The 21,736-nt window shown below is 56.1% G+C and overlaps 1 protein-coding gene across 3 annotated transcripts in view; it reads left to right on the forward strand.

Moving 5' to 3' along the window:
• The first annotated feature begins 280 nt into the window (after positions 1 to 280).
• SHANK3 (SH3 and multiple ankyrin repeat domains 3) overlaps positions 281 to 21,736 on the forward strand; it is a 48,996-nt gene continuing 27,540 nt past the window's right edge. For all 3 annotated transcript variants that reach the window (XM_039235385.1, XM_039235395.1, XM_039235404.1), the window contains exons 1-12: positions 281 to 668; positions 1,058 to 1,261; positions 2,339 to 2,410; positions 4,450 to 4,558; positions 4,634 to 4,785; positions 4,881 to 5,048; positions 5,215 to 5,331; positions 5,730 to 5,807; positions 6,778 to 6,844; positions 12,393 to 12,666; positions 15,705 to 15,907; positions 17,055 to 17,168. In XM_039235385.1, coding sequence (XP_039091316.1) covers positions 378 to 668; positions 1,058 to 1,261; positions 2,339 to 2,410; positions 4,450 to 4,558; positions 4,634 to 4,785; positions 4,881 to 5,048; positions 5,215 to 5,331; positions 5,730 to 5,807; positions 6,778 to 6,844; positions 12,393 to 12,666; positions 15,705 to 15,907; positions 17,055 to 17,168 — 1,849 coding nt within the window. In that variant the 5' untranslated portion in view covers positions 281 to 377. The remainder of the gene's footprint in view (positions 669 to 1,057; positions 1,262 to 2,338; positions 2,411 to 4,449; positions 4,559 to 4,633; positions 4,786 to 4,880; positions 5,049 to 5,214; positions 5,332 to 5,729; positions 5,808 to 6,777; positions 6,845 to 12,392; positions 12,667 to 15,704; positions 15,908 to 17,054; positions 17,169 to 21,736) is intronic.

Below are 21,736 nucleotides of genomic sequence, written 5' to 3' on the forward strand. Positions count from 1 at the left end.
CAGGACCCCCTCCTCGCCAAATCTTCCCCGGTGGTCCGCGGATGCTCGCGCGCAGCCGGAGGGCGGCGCAGCCTTCGCGGCTCAGCCACTCCCCCCACGCCGAGGCCTAGGATTCCCCACACCCCCCCCCCACCCCGCGCGCAGCCCCCAGGGCCCCCGCCCTGTGGGGCGGCCCAGGCCCTCCGCACGACCCTTCCCACCTCCCCCGGGGACCCGCCCGGTCCCCCTCGCCCCCGGTCCCCGACTGGCCCGGAGCCCTCCCGGCCCCCGCCTCCGGCGCAGCCCCCTAGCCACCCCCGCTTTCCTCCCGGCTCAGGCCCCCTCCCCCCGCCGCCCCCGCCCCCGGGGAAGGCAGGCGCCGCGCGGAGCCGGGGCCGATGCAGCTGAGCCGCGCCGCCGCCGCCGCCGCCGCCCCTGCGGAGCCCTCGGCGCAGCTGTCCCCCGCGCCGGCCCCGGCCCCGGCCCCCCCCGGCCCCCTCCCGCATAGCGCGGCCGACGGGGCTCCGGCGGGGGGGAAGGGGGGGCCGGGGAGCCGCGCGGAGCCCCCGTGCGCTCCGCTCCCGGCCGCGAGCCGCCCGGGCCCCGGCCGGGGCGCGGGCGCGGGGATGGACGGCCCCGGGGCCAGTGCCGTGGTCGTGCGCGTCGGCATCCCGGACCTGCAGCAGACGGTAAGCCCCAGCGCTCCGTCCCGGCAGCGCCCCAGCCCTCCTCGCCCAGCCCCCCCCCCCCGCACCCCCACCCCCACCGCGCACTCCGAAGCGGGCGCGGAAGACCCCAGGTCCGCGGCTACTCACCCCTCCCCCGCCACCTCCGCGGAGACCCTCCCCACCGGCCGGGCGGGGGCGGGGCCCAGAGAAGCACCGCCCTCGGGGCGGGTCCTCGCCCGCCGGACGCGGAGGCGCGGGGTCGGCGGCTAGGGCTGGGGAGCCTCGGACTCCTGCAGGGGGCGGGGGTTGGGGTGGGGTAGGGTAGGGTGGAGTGGTGTGGGGGGTTCCCGGGACCTGGTGCCCTGCGCGGGGTCGGGCCGGGCCAAGCTCACGAGCTCGCTCCGCTGCAGAAGTGCCTGCGCCTGGACCCGGCCGCCCCCGTGTGGGCCGCCAAGCAGCGCGTGCTCTGCGCCCTCAACCACAGCCTGCAGGACGCGCTCAACTACGGACTCTTCCAGCCGCCCTCCCGGGGCCGTGCCGGCAAGTTCCTAGACGAGGAGCGGCTCTTGCAGGAGTACCCGCCCAACCTGGACACGCCCCTGCCCTACCTGGAGGTGAGTGGCGGGCAGGGGTGCGCGGTCCAGGGAGGAAGCGAGCGCGCAGGGCGCGACCACATTGTTCCGTGGCAAGAATAGTGAAGGGCACGGTAGCGACGGACGCGGACGAGAAGAGTTAGTGTGGAGCGGTGTGTGTGTGCCGGGGGGGGGGGGGGGGGGGGCGGGGGGGGGGGGCGGGGGGGCGCCAGGGGGGGGGGGGGGGGGGGGGGCGGGGGGGGGGGGGGGGGGGGGGGGGGGGGGGAGGGGGGGGGGGGGGGGGGGGGGGGGGGGGGGGGGGGGGGGGGGGGGGGGGGGGGGGGGGGGGGGGGGGGGGGGGGGGGGGGGGGGGGGGGGGGGGGGGGGGGGGGGGCTGTGTGTGGCCGACGCAGCGAGCGGTACGTACCGTGTGTGTGCGGTGCGCAGTGTGTGGTGTGTGTAGCGTGTGAGGTGCGAGCAGTGTGCAGCACAGGCGGCGAGCCTTGTGTGTGGTGTGCACTCAGCATCTTGTGCGGTAGGGACGCACCGTGGTTCTGCAGAGTGGGATGTGAGTGTGCAGAGCAGTGTGTAGAGTGAGCCGGCGCGTTACCTGTACGCACATTTGTCCCCTCCCCTGACATGGAGTCTCTGAAGGCAGACCTAAGTCTTTCTCGTTTGCTCCCCCCTGAATAATGGAAAGGATATTGAATGCGCTGTCAGACGTGGGGACACAGGCTGTAGTTTGGGGTGGCGGCGGCAAGTGCCACGAGCGTTAAAATATGCATCATGGTGGCCGAGCGCGAAGTTGGCCTGGCCTTTTGGCGGCACAGGGAAATAGGGTGAGTTCTCAGAGAGGACATACCGGGAAGGGAAGCCTGGAATGAGGTCTTGGAAGAGGAGTGGGATTTTCCAGGGGGTCCTGGGGGTGGGAATGAGAGAGGAAGGGTGGGGCAGGACAGCAGGCATGCGTCCCATCGGAGCTTGGTGTTGGCTCTGTGGCAGTGGCAGCGTGAGCTTTGTGTGGCTGGCAGGGTGAGTAGCAGGGCTTGGTTTTGTCCGTGCATCTGCTCACTCAGCCCAGGTGAGTGCCTGTTCTGTGCCTTTTCTTTACCTGAGCAGTTTCGATACAAGAGGCGAGTTTATGCCCAGAACCTCATCGATGATAAGCAGTTTGCAAAGCTTCACACAAAGGTAAGGAGGCAGCCACAGAGAAGGGCTTCCAGCCGTTACCTCCAGACCCCCACGAGCAGTGCTGTCTTCACCCCCCCGCCCTAGCTGGGCTTCCTGATATCAGAAACGGCCCTTAAACATTTCTGAGAGCCCGCCTTGAGCTCCAGCACCCCGCACCCTGGCTGGGGGCTGCGCACAGTCTCTCCAGCCCGGCTCAGCCTGTTTTCTCCTGTGAACGGGTCCGCAGCCTGTGCTGGAGGGCTGGGCGCCGCTGTTGTGGGGGTGGTCTGGTGATGGGTTCTAGTCAGAACAGACCCTGGCTGACCCCTCTGGTGGGCCCGGCGCTGGGTGTGGGTGGAATATGACAGGGCATGGTGTCTGGGTGGGGGTGGGATGGAAAGAAACAGGCACCTGGTGTTCTCATTTGGGGGACCTGGGAAGGGGTGGGGAGCACAGTGAGCCTAGCACTTAGTGGTCGCCCAGTGCTAGGCACTCATGATCGGGCACCTCCTTAATTTTCTCCTGGGAGGGACTATTATTATCCCATTTCCCAGATGAGGATACTGAGTCCCAGAGAAGTGAAGTGACTTGCTCACAGGTGTGCAGCCAGTGAAGCTGTGGTTGAACCCAAATCTGTCTGCCTCTGGGACCCTGTGCCTAGGCGTACTTGCTGAGCACCATTGCTCAGTGGGCCTGACCCTAAGTATTCTCTGGGAGGCACCTCACTGCCTTCTCTGAATGTAGGAGAGGCAGTGTGGGTGCCTTAGCCCCTACCCACAGGCCAACTCCCTCAGCTTCCACCTCAGGCTCCAGTGACCAGCGGACATTTGCTTGTTGGACTTATCATTGATAATCTCTGGAGCCTGTCTCCTTCTAGGAGAAGGATCTGAGCACTGTCACCCCTGGGTCCCAGTGACCCCTCTGTGACCCTGGGGCCTCCACGCCAGGTCTCTCTGCTGCCCCTGGGGCACATAGGGGTCAGAGACCGTGATTCTGGCTGGGCAGAGACTGTGGTGGAAAGGTCTCCCTCTCTCTCCACTCACCCCAGTGTTTGACCCTGTCACTCTGGGTTGCTCCCAAAGTGGTTACCTCTTCCCTAAAACTGTTCCGAGCAATTCCTAGGACACTGGTGACTATTGATCTCCATGAGTCCCACTGGTTTTTAGAGTGAGTTTCAACTCCTTACCCCAGGCCTGTGTTTCTACCTGCCTGGACTCTGACCCCACCCCCACCCCACCCCCACACCATCCGCCCAGGGTCTGGCTGAGGTCTCTCCCCTGTCAGGAGCACCCTGACATTCTCCAGAATGTCATTTCATTCTCCAGACCTACCTTGGTTCCCAATGGGGTTCTCTCCCATTTCTGATATACTCTGATTGTTTTTAGAAGACCTGGGGCCTCCAGCCAGGGCACCTGCCTTGTGCATGTAGCTTCTGTAGCACCAGCCTCAGTGAGGCTTTGCTGAGTGAATTGATGCATGACTCGGTGAATGAATGAAAGGCAGTCAAAGTCATGTCACAGGAGGGGCCACTCATGGGAGGGGAAGGGCCTCTGGGGTGGGGCTCTGCCTTGCCATGATCTCATGAGGAGGAAGGAGCAGGCCACCTTGGGAGTGATGGGCCACCGTGGGCTGTGGTGAGGGTAGCTCCTGCCTGTAATTCTTTGGCTGTTCCAGGCTGGGCAGGTTGGGGCACCAGAGCTGGGGGGAGGAGCCAGGGGTGACGTTGGGGTAGGGACTCTCAGGGGGGCATGGCCAGGGCAATGTGGCCTTGATGAGGGGCTGGCTGGGCTGACACTAATCATTGCAGTGGGCTTGGGATGCAGGAAAGGACTTCAAGCAGCACATGGGCCCAGTTAAGCTGGGATGGGCCATCGTGGGGGTGTAGGGCTTAAGGTGGTATGAAGGGATGACGAGGTCACGATGTAGGGTGACAGGTGAGACTGGGGGTATGGGGCAGTAGATGCTCCACAGGTGGCCTGAGGCTTCCTGGTGGAAGGTGGGTGACAGTCAGATGATATTAGCCGTGCTGCTGAGCTGACCGGGATGGCTGCGTGTTCCAGGCAAACCTGAAGAAGTTCATGGACTACATCCAGCTGCACAGCACGGACAAGGTAGCCCGCTTACTGGACAAGGGGCTGGACCCCAATTTCCACGATCCTGACTCAGGAGGTAAGAAGCAGAGCAGGAAGGGGCATGGCCTTGGAATGGTTGAGACCTTAACCTTCATCTGTCCCTTGAACCCAGAGTGTCCCCTGAGCCTTGCGGCCCAGCTGGACAATGCCACCGACCTGCTGAAGGTGTTGCGGAATGGCGGTGCTCACTTGGATTTCCGCACCCGAGATGGGCTCACTGCTGTGCACTGTGCCACGCGCCAGCGGAATGCAGCAGCTCTGACGGTCAGTGTGGGTGGGGCCCTGGCCTGGAGGGGCACGTGGCCCAGCAGGGAGAGGAAGCTGGGCCCCGCATGAATGCCGAGGCTCCTTGCCCTCAGACCCTGCTGGACCTGGGCGCTTCACCTGACTACAAGGACAGCCGCGGCCTGACGCCCTTGTACCACAGTGCCCTGGGGGGCGGGGATGCCCTCTGCTGCGAGTTGCTCCTTCACGACCACGCCCAGCTAGGGACCACTGATGAGAATGGCTGGCAGGAGATCCATCAGGTAGGCAGGGAGTGTGAGGGTGGGGAGTGTCCGCCTCTGTCTGGGGGTAAGCTTGAGGCTCCTGGCTCCGTCAGGGAGTTCGGGGTTTCCCGGCCCTATCTGTAGGATTGAGGGTCTGCTCTGTTGCTCTGTTTGGGGAACCCACAGCACCTCCCTTCTCCCCCAGGCCTGCCGCTTTGGGCACGTGCAGCACCTGGAACACCTGCTGTTCTATGGAGCTGACATGGGGGCTCAGAACGCCTCAGGAAACACAGCCCTGCACATCTGCGCCCTCTATAACCAGGTGTGACTCCATGCGTACACATGCATGTGTGTGCGCACGTGCCCCCGTACAGTGCTTGCGTGTGTGCGCGCGTCCGGTCCTGTGTGCTGCTTCCTGAGTGCATGTTCTGTGTCCTGCTGTGATCTGTGGCCTTGTAGGCCTGTGTGTGCACATCTCTTCTCTGAACACACATGTCCCTTGTGTGAACTGTGCACACCTGGGCTTTCTGGGTCAAGTGGACCTGTGTGTGTACATGATGTGCTGATGCTTATGCTATGCATATGTGCGCTGGACGTGGAGGTGTGGGTGTGTGTGCCCTGCACCCCTGTCTGTGCCCCGGGGTGTGTGCATGCTGTTGCGTCCTGACCCCACCTCTCCAGCCAGCCAGTTGTGACCCCCCACTCCGACCTTCCCAACAGGAAAGCTGTGCTCGAGTCCTGCTTTTCCGTGGAGCTAATAAGGATGTCCGCAATTACAATAGCCAGACAGCCTTCCAGGTACAAGAGTGATTTACAGGAACATGAGGCTGACCGATGGGTGTCTGTCTCTGTGTGACTTGATTTCCCTGGACCTTGGTTCTTTCCCTGTAAAGCAATAATGGAGCTCTCACTCGAGGATTGGCTCAGGGTGAGGTAGAGGAATTGGGGAGGGGGGGGCCAGTACAGTGCCCAGTCTGTGGCGGGGGAAGGGGGAAGTTCCCTGTGGTTGGTTTCCTTGCTTTCCTTCCAGGGAGAGAGGTGGGTCATGGAGCTCTGGGGTCAGGGGAGAACTACTGTGGGCTTGACCTGAGAGACAGGCAGATACAGAGGCCAAACCAGGGGTGAGAGTATTGATTCCAGCCCCTGACTGAATTCAGGTGATGTCTCTAAGCCCCTTCTCCAGCCGGGTTTGGTTGGTGGCACTGGGATGAGCACATGAAGGGTCTCTGTACGGCCCAGGGTTCGTGGGTAGGGGAGATTTCTGGACCATGGAGGGAGCTGGCATTCTCTTCTCAGCGAATGTGAGGGCTTTCGGAGGTCTCGTCAGAGGCGTGAGGAGAACAGGTAGACCCTTCTGTGGTTGTCCAGTCAGGGGGCAGACGCAGCAGTGGAAGAGCCTGATAGGTTTGAATGAGCCTGGAAGGGCCTATTGGATGACTAGATGCAGGGGTGAGGGAAGGAGGGTAGCAGATCTGAGGCCATGGCTGACGCTGACCCTGCCTCCGTGCTGGTGTGTGTAGAGGGCTGTGACCAGGATCAGGGGGGTGACCTATAGGCCCGGCCTGTCCTAGTTTTAGCTCTGAAAGTCTCACGTCCCAGGAAACCTCTCATTCCTAAGCAGAATAGGGTGGTGGGTTAGACAGGGGCCAGGGTCCGAGCCTCGGGCCCCCACCAAGGAAGGCCCCACAACAGTAGCCCAGGCAGGATGCACAGGGGCCGGAGGGGCAGGTTTGGCGTCCCTGAGCCCCCTCTCGCCCTCCCTCCTCAGGTGGCCATCATCGCAGGGAACTTTGAGCTCGCAGAGGTCATCAAGACCCACAAAGACTCGGACGTTGGTGAGTTCTGCTCAACCCAGGTCCCCGCTGGATGTGGATTTGTGGGGGTTGTCAGGGCCCTAACAGGTACAGGGGTCAGTGGGGATGGTACAGGGGAGCCCTTCCTACCCTGAGCCTCTTCCTCCGAGCTATACATAGGTCGGCGGTCCTGAGGTGGGGGATGTGCCGAAGGAAGGGCCTGCGTAGAGTGGACAAAGGGTCTGAGTAAGGGTCGAGAGTGTGGGTAGGTTAGGGCTGTGGATTAGGGATGTTGCTGGGTTTAGGGATCGATTTAGGTTGAGAGTGGGGTTGAAAGTTAGGGTCAAGGTTCATCTCCTGTTAGGTCATACAAAGCACCAGCAGGGGACAGAGGGCAGTGGACCTGAGTCGTTGACCCTCAGTCTGTCATTCTAGCCTGGATTAAGAGCCAGTTTAAGTGACCCAAAGTGTGCTTCAGTATGACAAGATTATATAAAGAAAACAAAGCACAGTGGTGGGGATGTGCTGAGCTCTGAACCAGTATGTCAAAGGGAGCCCAGTATATGCCTGACTCGTGGTCCCGGAAGAAAAACCAGGAGATGCCACCGGTCAGGCAGAAGTATGGGCAGATCCATCACACTGGAGCCTCAGGGAGGTCCCCACCCACTCCCATGTCAGTGATGGGTATGGGGCCTCTCTGGGACCTGTGCTTAGAATTCTGCTGTCTCTATCCTGTGTGAAGTAAGCAGGGCTATGGGAGAGGGTAGGCCTCCCCTTCTGGAAAGGCCACCCCTCCAGCTGCCTGGCCACAGAGGGGCGCCCTTCTCAGCTCTCTCTGTCCTGGGTGGACCAGGTTTTTCTCCCCAAGGTTCTCTGTGGAGCACAGACTCCCAAGCAAATTCATGTTTAAGAACTCTTCTTCTGTAGAGTCTCCCTGAACAGACCTCCTCAAATGAGGCTTGGTTATGAGCCTCTCATGTCTGAGGCAGGTCAGGGGGCCATGATCATGGACCAGGTCTCTAAGAGGGGAGGGGCAGACATAACCGCTGCAGTAGCTCCAGTGCAGTGAGCATCAGTAGGCACGTGTTGGATAAACGACTGGGCTAATGACATGGCGGAGAATTTGGGTCCAGGCGTGGTTGGGAGAGGACCCCGGTGAGGTTTGTGATTTGAATTAGGGACAGTGAGGGCTCAGTTAAAGTCTGGTTGGGGCTGGTAAGTGTTTCGGAGGCACTTGTTAGTCTGGGAGAACCCTGGTTTGTGGACATGTGGAATCTTTCCATATTCTCGTGATTGTTTGACCGTGGGAGAGCTACTTAGGACCTCCGTGCCTCAGTTTTTCTTGAGTAAAATATGGCTATTTGCATACCCTTCCCATGTCTAACCTGCTGTGGGATTTGATTTTGTGTGTCTGGACTCTGGCAGGTGGCCTTGGTCCAGCTGACTGGAGGGAGGGGGTATCTGGTCCTGGCCAAGAGAGAGGAAGGTTCCAGCTGCCCCTCATTTTCCTGATGTGGACAGAGATGCTAGGGCCCTAGGGTCGCCGTTATTATGATTTACTGTCTGGATGACCCGGAGTGTGAGCACCTGGTTGGAGTTAGGCACGCTGTTGCTGAGCTGATGTACAGAGCAGGTGTCCACACCAGTTAGTGCCTGTGTGGGGGCTTTGCTGGCCATGTGTCCTAACCTGCTCAGGCATCACACATACACCTAAATGGCATAGCCAGGTGTCCCTGAGCTATAGGTAATATACTCATTAGTATTTACTATAAGCTTTGTTACCTTAGGTCACTCGACAACCCCTTAATGAATGGTTCTTGTCAGTCCATCTTTACACGGTTGGTCAAGGGCAGAGCCTGTCTTTGGACCTGGGCAATCCGGGGTTTGTCCTTGTCACCCTACTCCCTCTGTGCACCTTTAGTCCACAGACACTCCCTCAGTGACACTCACAAGTGGCCGTGTCTCACCCCAGCTTGGGGACCCTGCGTGGGCCTGTACACGGAAGAGCTGGAGGGAGGCTCTGCCCATCCGTCATCCTTCTTCTTCCTCGGAGAAGGAGCCCGAGTGGAGGGTCTGGTAGGCTGGGTCCTGTTTCCCTTCAAGGGACGTGACACATTGAAGCCTGTCGGCAGCTCTCTAGTCCTCAGACTGCTAGGCCTGGGAGCAGTTACTTCTGCTTCCTCACCTCTGTCACCTCGGGCCAACTTAGGGTCCACACTCTCCTCTCCAACTCTCCTGTACATGCTTTCAAGGGCAGGTTCTCACCGACTTGCTGTCCCATAGTGCCTGAGGGAAGTGCTTCTCATGCTACCGCCAGGGATCTTGTTAAAATTTTTTAATGTTTATTTTTGAGAGACAGAGAGAGACAGGGTGTGAACGGGGGAGGGGTAGAGAGAGAGGGAGATGCAGGATCCTCAGCAGGCTCTGGGGTCTCTGAGCTGTCAGCGCAGAGCCCAAACCTCACAAACTGAGATCATAACCTGAACCAAAGTTGGACGCTCAACTGACTGAGCCACCCAGGCATCCCGCCAGGGATCATGTTAAGTGTACATTCTGACTCAGTGGGTCTGGGCGGAGCCTCAGAGTCTTCATTTCCAATGAGTTTCAGCTCTGAGGTGAGGCTGAGGGTCTGTTGCCCACACTTTGCTAACAGGAGTCTAGAATAGGGCCTGGTCAGTGAGGTCAATGAGGCTTTGCAGGCTAAATTCAACCCACAGTCTGCTTTTTTGTTTGTTTTGAAGTTGAGGCTTTAAAATTGAGGTTTTATATTTTATTTAAGTTAAATTCATACAACATAAAATTAATTATTTTAAGTGGAATCATTCAGTGGTATTTAATATATTCACAGTGTTATACAACCAGATCTGTTGAATTTCAAAACATTTTCATCACCCTGAAAAGGGAGCCGTGTATACATTAATTATTCCACATTCTCCTCTCTTTTAGTCTCTGTCAACCCTTAACACCCTCTCTGTCTCTACAGATTGACCTATTCTAGATATTTCATATAAATAGAATCATATAATATGTGACTCTTGGTGTTTGGCTTCTTTCACTTAGCTTGTTTTCAAGCTTCATCCATATTGTAGGATGTATCACTACTTCATTCTTGTTTATGGCTAAATAATATTCCATCATTTATATTTATAAAATTTTGTTTATCTACACACCCTCCAACAGGACACTGGGTCATTGTACCTTTCAGCTATTATGAATATTGCTGCAGTGAACATGTGTGAAATGTGTTTGTTAGAATACCTGTTTTCAATTATTTAGTGTATAAACTTAGGAGGGGAATGGCTGGGCTATATGATAATTCTATGTTTAACTTTTTGAGAAACTGCCAAATTGTTTTTCATCATTTTATATTCCCATCAGCAACGTATGAGAATTCCAAAGTCTTCAAATCTTTGCTAACACTTGTAATCATCAGTTTTTGTTTTTAATTATGGCCATTCTAGTCGGTGTAAAGTAGTATCTCATTGTAGTTTTAATTTGCGTTTCCCTAATGGCTAATGATGTTGAGCATCTTTTCATGTATTTATTAGCCACTTGTATATTTTCTTTGGAGAAATGTCAAGTCCTTTGCTTATTTTTTAATTGCTTATAGAAACGAGTTATGAAGTGTTCTTTCCTCTTCTAGTTTTTGGAAGAGTTTGAGAAGGATGGGTGTTTATTCTTCTTTTAGAATTTGGTAGAATTCACCAGTGAAGCTCTGGGATCCTGGACTTTTCTTTGTTGCAAGATTGGTGATTACTAATCCATCTCTTGGCTTGTTATAGATCTGTTCAGATTTTCTTCTTCTTGAGTCAGTTTTGGTAATCTCTGTTTTTTTCAAGAAATTTGTTCACCTCATCTAAGTTATTTAATTTGTTGGCATACAATTGCTCATTGTATTCTTTTTTTAATCCTTTTTAATTCTGTAAGATTGGTAGCAGTGCCACAATTTCACTTCTGATTTTAATTGTTTGTGTCCCTCTTCTCTTTTTTCTCTAAGGCAGTCTAGCTGTAGGTTTATCCGTTTTGTTGATATTTTCAAAGAAACAACTTTTGTTTTCATTGATTCTCTCTATATTTCTGTTCTCTTTTTCATTTATCTTTTTCTATCCTTATATTTCCTTCCTCCTGCTAGATTTGGGTTTGGTTTGCTTCTCTTTTTCTAGTTCCTTAAGATGTACATTTAGGTTATTGATTTGAGACTTTTATCCTTTTTTGATATGGTTGTATACAGCTATGAATTTCCTTGTTGGCACGGCCTCTGCTGCGTCCCATAAGTTTTGATGTGTTGTGTTTTTGTTTTCATTTTCTCAGAGTGTTTTCTAACTCCTTGTGATTTTTTTGGATACACTGGTTGTTTAGGAATGTGTTGTTTAATTGTTACATATTTGTGAGTTTTTCAGTTTGTTGTTGTTATTGTTGTTCTTAAATTCTAGCTTCATCCCACTGTGATTGCATAAGATACTTGTGTGAATTAAGTTGTTTAAAATTTATTGAGACTTGTTTTGTGGCCCAACATATAGTCTATGCTGGAGAATGTTGCATGTGCACTTGAGAATAACGTGTATTCTGCTCTTTTTTTCTGTAGTGTTCTAAACACACATCTGTTAGGTCTAATTGGCTGAAGTCTTCTATGTCCTATTGATTGTTCCTTTAGATGTTCTATCCATTAGTGAAAGTGTGGTATTGAAGTCTTAAATATTATTATAGAACTGTCTATTTCTCCAACTGTGTTAATGTTTATTTCATATATTTTGATGCTCTGTTGTATGGCACATATATGTTAATAATTATTAATCTTTTTGATGAATTGACACTTTTGTCAATATACAGTGTCCTCTGTCTCTTATAACACTTTATCTTTAAGTCTGTTTTGTCTGATATAAATATAGCAACTTGGCTTTCTTAGTTACTATTGACATGAAATATCTTCCTTTATCCTTTTACTTTAAACCTACTTGTGTCTTTGGATCCAAAGTGATTCTTTTGTAAATAGCATACAGTTGGATCATGTTTTTTTTAAACTCACCATCTGCTTTTTAAATAAAGTTTTATTGGAACTCAGCCACACCCATTTGCTGTTTGTGGCTGTTTTCATGCTAGAATGGCAATGTTGAGTCCTTGGGACAGAGACTATATGGCTTACAAAGTCTGAAATAGTTACTGTCTGATTCTTTACAGAAGTTTGCCAACCCTTGTCTAGAACATCTTTTATGGTTTCCCTTGTTATAGTCAACTATAGATGGTCCAGGATAGCAGTACCCTGGTGAGGTTTATCATGTGGCCTGTTCTGTCTCTGATGAAGCCTGTGAAATGGACAGTTCCGAGAGCAGATCTGAGCACACCCAAGACCTCATTTGGCTGACAGGAGGAGCAGGCTTCTACCCCGGAAGCTAGAGTTAGAGGCAGTTTGGGATGCGATCCCTGATGGTAGCTTCAGTCATAGGCTGGCCAACTGTCCTGGTTGCCCAGGCCTGAGGCAGTTCCTGGGACATAGGATTTTAGTTTTAAAATCTGGAAAGCAAACCAGGGTAAGTTGGTCACCCTATCTGGTTGCTCAGAGTCTCATCTGTGCCCCCCACCCCCACCCCAGTACCATTCAGGGAAACCCCCAGTTATGCAAAGCGGCGGCGGTTGGCTGGCCCCAGTGGCCTGGCCTCCCCTCGGCCCCTGCAGCGTTCAGCCAGTGACATCAACCTGAAGGGTGAGGTGCAGCCGGCAGCTTCTCCTGGACCCTCTCTGCGAAGCCTCCCCCATCAGCTGCTGCTCCAGCGGCTGCAGGAGGAGAAAGACCGGGATCGGGATGGTGACCAAGAGAATGACATCGGTGGCCCCACAGCAGGCAGGGGCAGCCAGAGCAAGATCAGGTAGGAGGGGTCTGGGAGGCCCTGGCAGGGTCTGGGTGGGTGGGGTGCTGGGACCCAAACAGGAGGAACCAGCATGGAGAGGCAGGGAGAGGCTAGTGGTGCCTGGCACCTCTACAGTGATGGGCTGAGGCTTGGGGTGGGGGACTTGCAGGCCCCCAGATGGGCCTCCCTGGATGGGAAACGGAAGAAGGTGAGGCCCTGTCCACGCTGATCTGGTTGGAGCTGGACTTGCCCTGAACAGAGCTCAGGGAGCATGTTGGAAGGAGAGGGTCTGGCCAGCTCTGTGCTTTACAAAGTTCCGTGCAGTGCTAGGAGGACTAAGGCTGCGAGGTGAGGCCGGGCTGGGTGGCTGTGGTGAGGGGCTGGGGAATGGAGGAGCCTCACCTCCACGAGGGCTTGAAGCCTATGAGTGACCCCATCACAGTCTCCCAGGGGAGAGTCTTTGTCTTTCCCCCACCTGTCCAGCCCTGTATAACCACAGGACTCTCTCGTTCTACTTTTTGCCCCTTGCCATTAGTGCTGGGACTGGGACCCTGAGAAACAGGGATATGGGAGGGACTTGGCATCTCTGGCACTTAGAGGAAGAAGCCTGGGCTGAAGTCCACTGGCCTCAGTGGGCACTGGCCCTGCAGATAGACGGTTGGGGCCAGTGCAGACCTGGCGTCTGTTGACTGGGTGACAGCTAATCACTCCATGCTTAGGTTTCTCTTCGGTAAGGTAGAACTAATTCCACATGGTGGTTTCCTTCAGGAAGCCTTCCGGAACCTGGGCAGCTGATGGATCCCTACTGGGATCCTCTGGCCCACAGCATAGTCCAGCCAATGCTGGTTAAGGCGTCTCTCTCCCCAGCACTTCGAGGGCAGGAGCCGTCCTCTTACAGCTTCCCCAGAGCCAGTTACATAGGAGGTGCTGAGGACACATTGTTCAGTGGGTTACATAAACAGCACTTTGTTTTCAAGATGACAGCTGGGCCGAGCAGCGTATGTGTATCATTTCACTTCACCTTGGCCATACATGAGGCTGTGCTCTATTACTATTTTACAAATGAGGGCCTGATGCTCAGATGGGGTAAGTGGCTTTTCTAAAGTCACAGAACTAGGAAGCGGCATCATTGGGACCCAGGTAGACCTGGTTCCCAAAGTTTCTAAGCCTGAGTGTTCAGCACAGGGCTTGGGGTGCAGCACGAGCTTATAAAAGCCATTTCTTCCTCTGCCTTTGTCCCTGCTCATGCAGCTGTGGCCTGTGATGTCTCCTCTCTTTCCGTGTCTCTGCCCAGACTCCAAGGCTGTCTGTCCTGCTCCAAATCACCTTAATTCTCCCCTGAAGCTTCTGCACGTCCCGTGAATTTCTTAAGGGTAGGATGGCCCAGTGGCTAAAAGAACAAACTTTGGGAAGTTTCAGGTTTACAGAAACAGAAACCTGTAGATGCCCTGCTTTCATTTATTTTTTTGTATATTCATTTACCTTTTTAGCCAGCATAGAACTGAGACCCGGTCTTTGTGGGGCTCCAGCTCCCTGCTCTGTGTGGCTGGCAGGATCATTATTGCTTTTCTACAAACCTTTAGTAGGTGTTTGGAGTGCCAGATGTGGTAGGAGCAAGTAGCAGGGAGTCCTAAAGGTGTCAGAAGGAAACTGACAGCAGGGCCTGGGAACTAAGAAGCAGTTAGGTGGGCAGTGATTCAGGTAAGGAGGCCTCCTGGTGAGTGGCCAGGAGGGGGCTGAGGAAGTTTGGAGCACCATGGGAGGGAGAAGACCTTGGGAGGGAGAGATGGCCTTTGGTTAAGGAGAGAGGGTGGCATTTGAGCTGCATGCGGGCTGGGGTGGGGAGATGATGTTGTAGAGGGAGGCCTTGTCTGGCATCTCCCTCCCTCCCCCCCACCAGCACCCCCTATTGGTAGAGCCTGGCTAGGAGCCTTTAGCCCCCTGCAATATGTGGCCGAGCCTCCTCCCCCGCCCCCGCTCCACCCCCCCCCCCGCCCCCCAACCCCAGCATCCCAGAGCAGGGCAGAGAAAACTGGAGTTGTAGCTGAGTGACAGTAACTTAATAACTGGACGGATGAGTAGGATTAGAATAGTTGAAGTGTTGGGAACAGCATCATGAATAGCCCAGAGGAAGCAAAGGTACCGAACCATGTGACAGGAGTGTAGCTAATCCTCACCGTCCCAGAGAGCCTGGCTATTGCCTGAGAATGTGGATCTGGGCTGCCGAGCTACTAGGGAGCCAGTGCAGGCTTTTTTTTTTTTTTTTTTTAGCACCGGGAAGGTGGAGGGCTGAGGCCTCAGGCCCCGTGCCCAGGTCCGGGGAGCTGTCAGGGGAAGGTGGTCAGCACGAAGTGGGCATGGGCATCCGGGGCAGATATCACGGAGGAGAGGACGCAGGTCTGGAGGAGGATTTGAGCGCCCAGCACAGGGCAGTGGCCCGGAGGAGGAGGAGGCCAAGGCCTGAGCTGGGGACTGGGGGCGGGCCGCTGGGGGAGCCCCTCCCGGCCGCGGAGCCGCCCCCCAGCCCCTCCTCTGCTCCCACCTGGCTCGGCCCACCGCGTTCCCCGCCTTCCTCAGCCCGACCCCTCCTCCGCCCTCTGTGCGCTGCGGTGCCCCTCGCCCCGTGGCCTCTCCCGCCGCGGGGCCGCGGCGGCGAGGCGGCCGCTGGAGGAGAGGGAGGAGGGCCGGCCGCCGCCGCCGCCCGCAGAGGGAGGAGCCCGGCCGCGGAGGAGGCGGGGCGCGAGGAGCGGCCGCGGCATGGAGCGAGCCCGGCGCGCCCGGGAGCGCAGCCCCGCGGCCCCGGAGCCCTGAGCGGGCGCGGCTCGTGCGCTGGCGGGAGCGGGCCGGGCGCGGCGGCGCGGCCCATGGAGCGGCCCCGGGCCGGGCCCCCGGCGGGCGGGCGGGCGGCGGCGGGCGGCGGGCGGCGGGCGCTGCGGCGGCGGCTGCGGTGAGGCCGGCGGCGGGGCCGGGCCGCGCGCCATGGAGGCCCCGGGCGCCGGCTTCGCGTGCCCGCTGCCCCCCGGCATCGCGTCCGTCACCTACGTGTTCGTCTACAGCCCGAGCGGGCCCGGCGGCCCCGGCGGTCCCGGCCCCGCGCCCGGCCCCGGCCCGGCGCCCCCCGCGCCCCCCGCGCCGCCGCCCCGGGGCCCGAAGCGGAAACTTTACAGCGCCGTCCCCGGCCGCAAGTTCATCGCCGTGAAGGCGCACAGCCCGCAGGGCGAGGGCGAGATCCCGCTGCACCGCGGCGAGGCCGTGAAGGGTGAGGGGGGCGCGGGGGGGCGGGGTCGCGGGGCGCGCGGGCGGAGGGGGAGCGCCACTCCCGGGTGCATGGTTGGGGTCCTCCGTGATCGTGGAGGGGCTGATGCCATTTTCGGGGTCTCTGTCATGGGGGGGGGATCTCTGGAACTCTGAGCCGCTGTGGTCATTATGGGATGCACCTGCCACCGGGGATTCCTTGTGTCACCGTGAAGGGATCTGTTAGGGAGGGGTGCCTGCCTCTACCGGGGTCCTGTCATGTGGGTCCCTCTCCGTCCTCTGTCACTGTGGGTTCCCTGTTGTCACCATGGAGGTTCCTCTCATCATGGGGGTGTTTCTGTGTCATGATGGAGGTTGGTGTCATTGGGGTTCTGTGTATTTGAAAGACCCTATCCCATCAGGAACCTTCCTCGAATTATGGGATTCCTGTGTCACTTCTGGGACTTATTCGTTGGAAATCCTTGTGATATGTGGGGACCTTGTCCCATGGTGGGGGTATGTGTGACAGTTCTGTGGGTGTCTGTGTATCATGAAGGGTTTCTGTCACTGACGCTCCCCGTGTTTTGGGGAGATCCTGTGACATGACAAGCTCCTCTCATTATGGGGGCCTCTGTCATTACTGGGGTCCTGTCCTCGTGAGTACTGCATGTCCAGGGAGCTGAGAAGGAAACAGTTGTAAGGTCGGGCCTCCTTTGATCCATCATGTGGGCCAACCCTTGGTCACAGCACAATGACCCTGAGTTCTTGGCAGTGACCTCTGGGGTGGGCGACAGAGCAAGGATGGGGATTGGTTCAAGGGGTGGGAGGAGAGGGGTCGTCTGGGAGGACAGGAGCAGGATGTGGCCCCTGTCTCTGCCTCCTGTCCCCCCTCGAGTGTGTCCATCTGTGTGTCTCTCTGTCCCCCACATGCCTGTCCTGTGCTGTGTCCATCTGTTCATTTCTGTCTTCTGTGTGGCTCCCGGAATCTTCCCAGGGAAAAAGCCATGAGGATGAAGGGAGAGAAGGGAAGAGGAGGGGAGAAACGGTGAAGGGTGTGTGTGTGTGTGAAGGGTCAGGGTAGGCAGAGTCTGAGCTCGAGGTGGTGGCGGGTGAGGTGGGTTCCTGGGTGTCCTGCTCTATCCTGACACCCTGTCTGGCTTCTGTCCCTCCAGTGCTCAGCATTGGGGAGGGCGGTTTCTGGGAGGGGACCGTGAAAGGCCGCACGGGCTGGTTCCCGGCCGACTGCGTGGAGGAGGTGCAGATGAGACAGTATGACACACGGCATGGTGAGTGATCCCACATCCCCTGGGTGGCTACCGACGGGTACTGCCCCTTCTCGCTCCCCTGTGGTCTTGCTTGGAGATAAACCTGTGGATATTCACAGACAAAGGACTAGAGTAAAGTCAAACACACGTCCGAAGTGGACACAAACTTGTGTTTGTGATAGGCACAGTGTGCACATACCCTGTGTGTACTTAGGAGCACGTGTGCAGGGGGCTGGGCCCTTCACAGCTGTAGAGACACACATGACCTGCCCATAGAACACACATAACGAACGTGCATCTGTACGTGATCTCACACATGGCTTCCAGTGACCGTAACCCCCCACCCCTCCCCGCCCCCTGCCCGACACACACACACACACACACACACACACACACACACACACACACAAATACTAGTCCTCACAGAAGTACTGGGTGTTTGGAGTGAGAGATTCCTGCGTGGCTGGCAGATGAGTAAAGAGGTCAGTATGAGAAAAGAAGCGTCTTTCCAAAGTGGACAGATTGTCCAAGTGGGCAGTGCAGGGAAGCCTGGACCAGCCAAGAGGAAATGAGGCCAGTTGGGCCCAGAGGGGCTGTCGTGGGTGCCTTGGGGCCAGGCTGGTCTGAGGGCAGCAGGTGGGGGACGGCTACATCCTTGGCCTGCAGGGAGGCCGTGAGGGTGAAGGCTGCTGTTCTGAGGCTGACAGACAGCTCTAGTCAGACCTTGCTGACTGTCTGGGCCTCCAGAAAGCACCCCCTCTGGGTGTTGGGATCTGAGGTGGTCCTGGCAGAAGAAAGCAGTGTCTGTTCCTTCTGCGGCTCCCAGGCCAGGGCTGGCTGTGTGTCTGGGCTATACCCTTAGCTCAGGGGTCCTAGGAGTCCCCCAGATTCGTGAGTGTTACTTCTGTGTTGGAGAGTTAGTGGGAGAAGTGGTGGCCAGTGGTTCTTACCAGTGTCGTGTCTAGACTGACGATGCACGCATCCCTCCCTCTGCCTATGAAGGGCTTGGGCCCAGGGTTGCTGTGCCCCTTTGCCCTGGGTTGTGAGTTTCCCGAGGGGAGCCCACCCCCACGTGGCCCAGATCCCTGCTCTGTGTGGAGCATTGCAAAGACCCACGGAGGTGTGAGTGTGGCTGCTGACCTGTTCCTGAGCAGATGCCTTCACTACTTTACTCAGCCATTCCCCATCTTGCCCTGATGGCTCTCCTGGCGGCTAGGAGCATGGAAGGGGCATAGCCCCCTGGTATCTCCCTACGGAGGGACGTTGGGGTGGTGTGTCCAGGTGGGGAGTGGTTTCAGAGATTTGGGTCCTGGTGCCAACTTCATGGAGGAGGGTGGGGGAAGAAGGGGTCTCTGGCCTGTCGAGTAGGGATGGGGTCCTGTGTGCCCCCGTGGGAGGACAGTGAGGGCTCTGGTTTGAGAACTGTGTGGATCCAGAAGCCGAGTCTGAAGCTGGGAAGGGGGCTGGGGTAGGGATTTGAGAAGAGCAAATGTTTACTGGATGTTTGATGAATGCCGGGCCCTGTGTCGGGACTGGGTTGCCGAGGCCGGCTTTCTGCCTAGAGAGGAGCAGGCACGCGTAGCAGTTGCAGCAGATGTGCTGGTGCATGGCTGTCATGGATGTGAGAGTACGGGGGGTGGGGGTGGGGTGGGGGGAGCGGGCGGGATTGCCCTGAAGGAGTTGGAAAAGAGCCGCGAAGGAAGCTGGGGGTCTGCTAGGTGGTTGGTTGGCTGATGGGGCCGGGGGCCAGGCCTGCTGTCATAGACCTGCTTGTGCCGGCATCTAGCACACTCCTAGCAGCTTCCGGATGTCTGGCATCGTTTGAAGCACTTGTACAGATGAGAAATCACTTACTTGTCCCAGCAGGTCTAGGAGGTAGAGGCTGTTGTCAGTTCATCTCAAGGAGGGCAGTGGGCTGCAGGGTCTGTGCTGGAGCTGTCACGCTTCAGGGCCTCTGAGTGAGTGAAACTCCAGTGTATGCGTTGAGGGATGGTGGGGCTGCGCTAGGGAGATGAGGCGGGTCGGGTGGCTGTGAGACCAAGTAGAGGAACTTTCCAGTTTGCTGCAGTGTTGCAGGAGAGTGGGTTGTACTGTCTTGAGTATGCAGGTCGTTAAGGGTTAGGGCAAAGGCCCAGGCAGGGCAGAGTGAGGAGGTGGAGAGGGCTGGGGTGGGCTGAGAATCCGGAGATGGGAGAGTGTAAGGAGTAACCTGGAGAAGGACCTGTAAGCCTCTGGACACTTGCAGGGCTCTTAGACCAGGGTGGCTCTGAGGTTTGTCACCTGAGAGAGCATCAGAAGGGACCCTAGTAGATGGGATCCTTTCATGGGTGGGCAGAGGGAGAGAGGCCTGGGGGGTGTTCCCGCTGGCGAGGCATGGGAGTAATCCGCTCAAGACCAGCCACCAGCTTCTCTATCTGGGACGCAGGTGTTGAGTTCTGCCAGAGGCCGGAGGGCAGCTCAGGAATGGGAATCTGCTTCCAGCTTTTTTTCCCAAAGAAAGATCTGTTTCTGAGACTGGAGTGGGGACAGAGAAGGACTTAGAGGCCAAAAAGGGGCCATTGCTGTGGGCCAGGCTGATGCCCAGGGTCATCAGAGAGTGTACCTCGCAGGCACTTGTCTGGGGCAGAAGGGGTAAAAGGAGCAGTTGCAGGCAGAGAGCTGTGAGGTGAGATGAAACCCCATATGCTCAGAAGGGTCTGTAGGGCTCCTGGAAGGCTCTGGCCAGCTCCTCCCTCCTCTCCCTCCATCCCTCTTTCCCTGTCTTTCCAGTACCTGGGTGTGTGTGTGTGGGGGGGGGGGGGTGTCATGCTGTGTGTTTTCACTTGAGCTGGCTTTTATGTGTCTGATTAATAAGACTGGAAGATGAATTTTTGTTATGTAATTAATGTAATTTATTTGACAAAATCTAAAAACTGGAGCTTAATGAACTGTGCAGTTTGAGAGTGTCCTTCTGCAGGCAGGTACCATGAACATTTCAACATTTTCAAATGTTAGATCAATGTGAGGAAGGGTGTAATGGAGGCAGGAAGAGGTCTGGTGCCCCCCTCCCCCAGCAGTGATGAGGCGGAATGGGCTGCTCTGGCCTTGGGAGCGGCAGAACGGTGTGTGCAGCTGCATTCCGGAGGGTCTGAGGGCAGGCGGCCTGTGGGCAGAGGGGAGAAGGGAGCAGATGAGCTGTTGGGAGGGTTATGGTTCGGGTGATGGGTTGTAGGCCATCGGAACCTAGAGGACCCTTTGAGGTAAGTTTTCCTGCTTTACAAGGAGAGGCTTCAGAGGGTTCTGTTGACTTACTGAGAATCATACTATGGCAGGATCCTAAACTTCAGACTAATTCTTTTCCTGACACCTGTGTCTTCTTATATTATCAGGAATTTTCTTTGTTCTATCCAACCACTGCTCCATCTACCCCTATAATCATTTATCCCTTGGCTCACTATCCTTTCCTGCTATCTATCTACTCTTCTATCAACCCACCCAGCCAACCCCTCCTTCCATCCATCTTCCCACCCACATATGCATCCACTCAACCATCTATCCATCTATCGATCAGTACATTGATCAATCTACCAATCCAGCTGTCTCCTCTCTGTCAACCTACCCTGCCCACCTATGCATCCATTCACTCATCTACTACTGTTTGTTCCATCCATTCTCCCCCCACCAGCCCATTCTCTTTCCCTCCCTCCCTCTTTCACTTAAATATCTACTTACCTGTTATCTGAACTATCCTTCTACTTCTCTCTTGTTTCATCTATCCATCCATGTACCTACTCAGCCACTTGTCCACTCATCTATTCTTCTAGTTAGCATTTGGACGGCCTGTTATATGCCAGCTGCTATACTAGGTGCTGGGATCACAGAAATTAGTGGGATGTGGTCCTTACGTACGAGGAGCTCACAATCAATTGTAGGTTTCCTCTCTGATCTCATGTCCTCTCTTTCTCGCTCCCTCTGCTCCAGCTGTATGGCTGTTCACTGCCCCTTCAACACCTAGACTCAGCCCTGCCGTGTGGGTTATGCCTTGTGTGCCCCTGCTCCCTGGAAGCCCTTTGCCCACAGAGTCCTCAGGCTGCTGCCTAATGTTCTGTACCTCTCAGCTGTCCTTTCCTGATGAGCCGTCACGTGACCACCCCAGAATTGCTGATTTTCTCTGTACCCCCACCCTGCTCACTTCTCTCCTAACATTTGCCAGCATTTGACATGTTATGCATGCACCTGTTTCCTGTCTCTCTGTTCTCGCTCTTCAAATAGATTATAAACTCCACAGGGTAGAGGCTTTGTTCTGTTCTCTGCTATATTCACAGAGCCTAAAACAAACAGTGCTTGGTATACAGTTGGAGCTCAATAAATACTTGTTGAATGAATGAATTAATCTTGAGAAATGTTAGGATGATAGGGAATGGGAGAGGAGCTGTGGATGAAGTGTGAGGTGGTGGTGCAGCCACGCTGGGAGGCTTCCAGGGTGCTGGAGAGCTGGAAGCCAGGGGAGCAGGAGTGGGAGCGCAAGTGCAAGAGAATCTTCCTGACAGGTGGCTGGAGAGGAAAGCCTGCAGCCCAGCGGTTGTGGCTGCAGATGTGCCCTGGGACCT

This window comes from Hyaena hyaena, unplaced genomic scaffold, assembly GCF_003009895.1.
Source record: "Hyaena hyaena isolate Hyena2069 unplaced genomic scaffold, ASM300989v1 scaffold_4, whole genome shotgun sequence".
Lineage (NCBI taxonomy): Eukaryota > Metazoa > Chordata > Mammalia > Carnivora > Hyaenidae > Hyaena > Hyaena hyaena.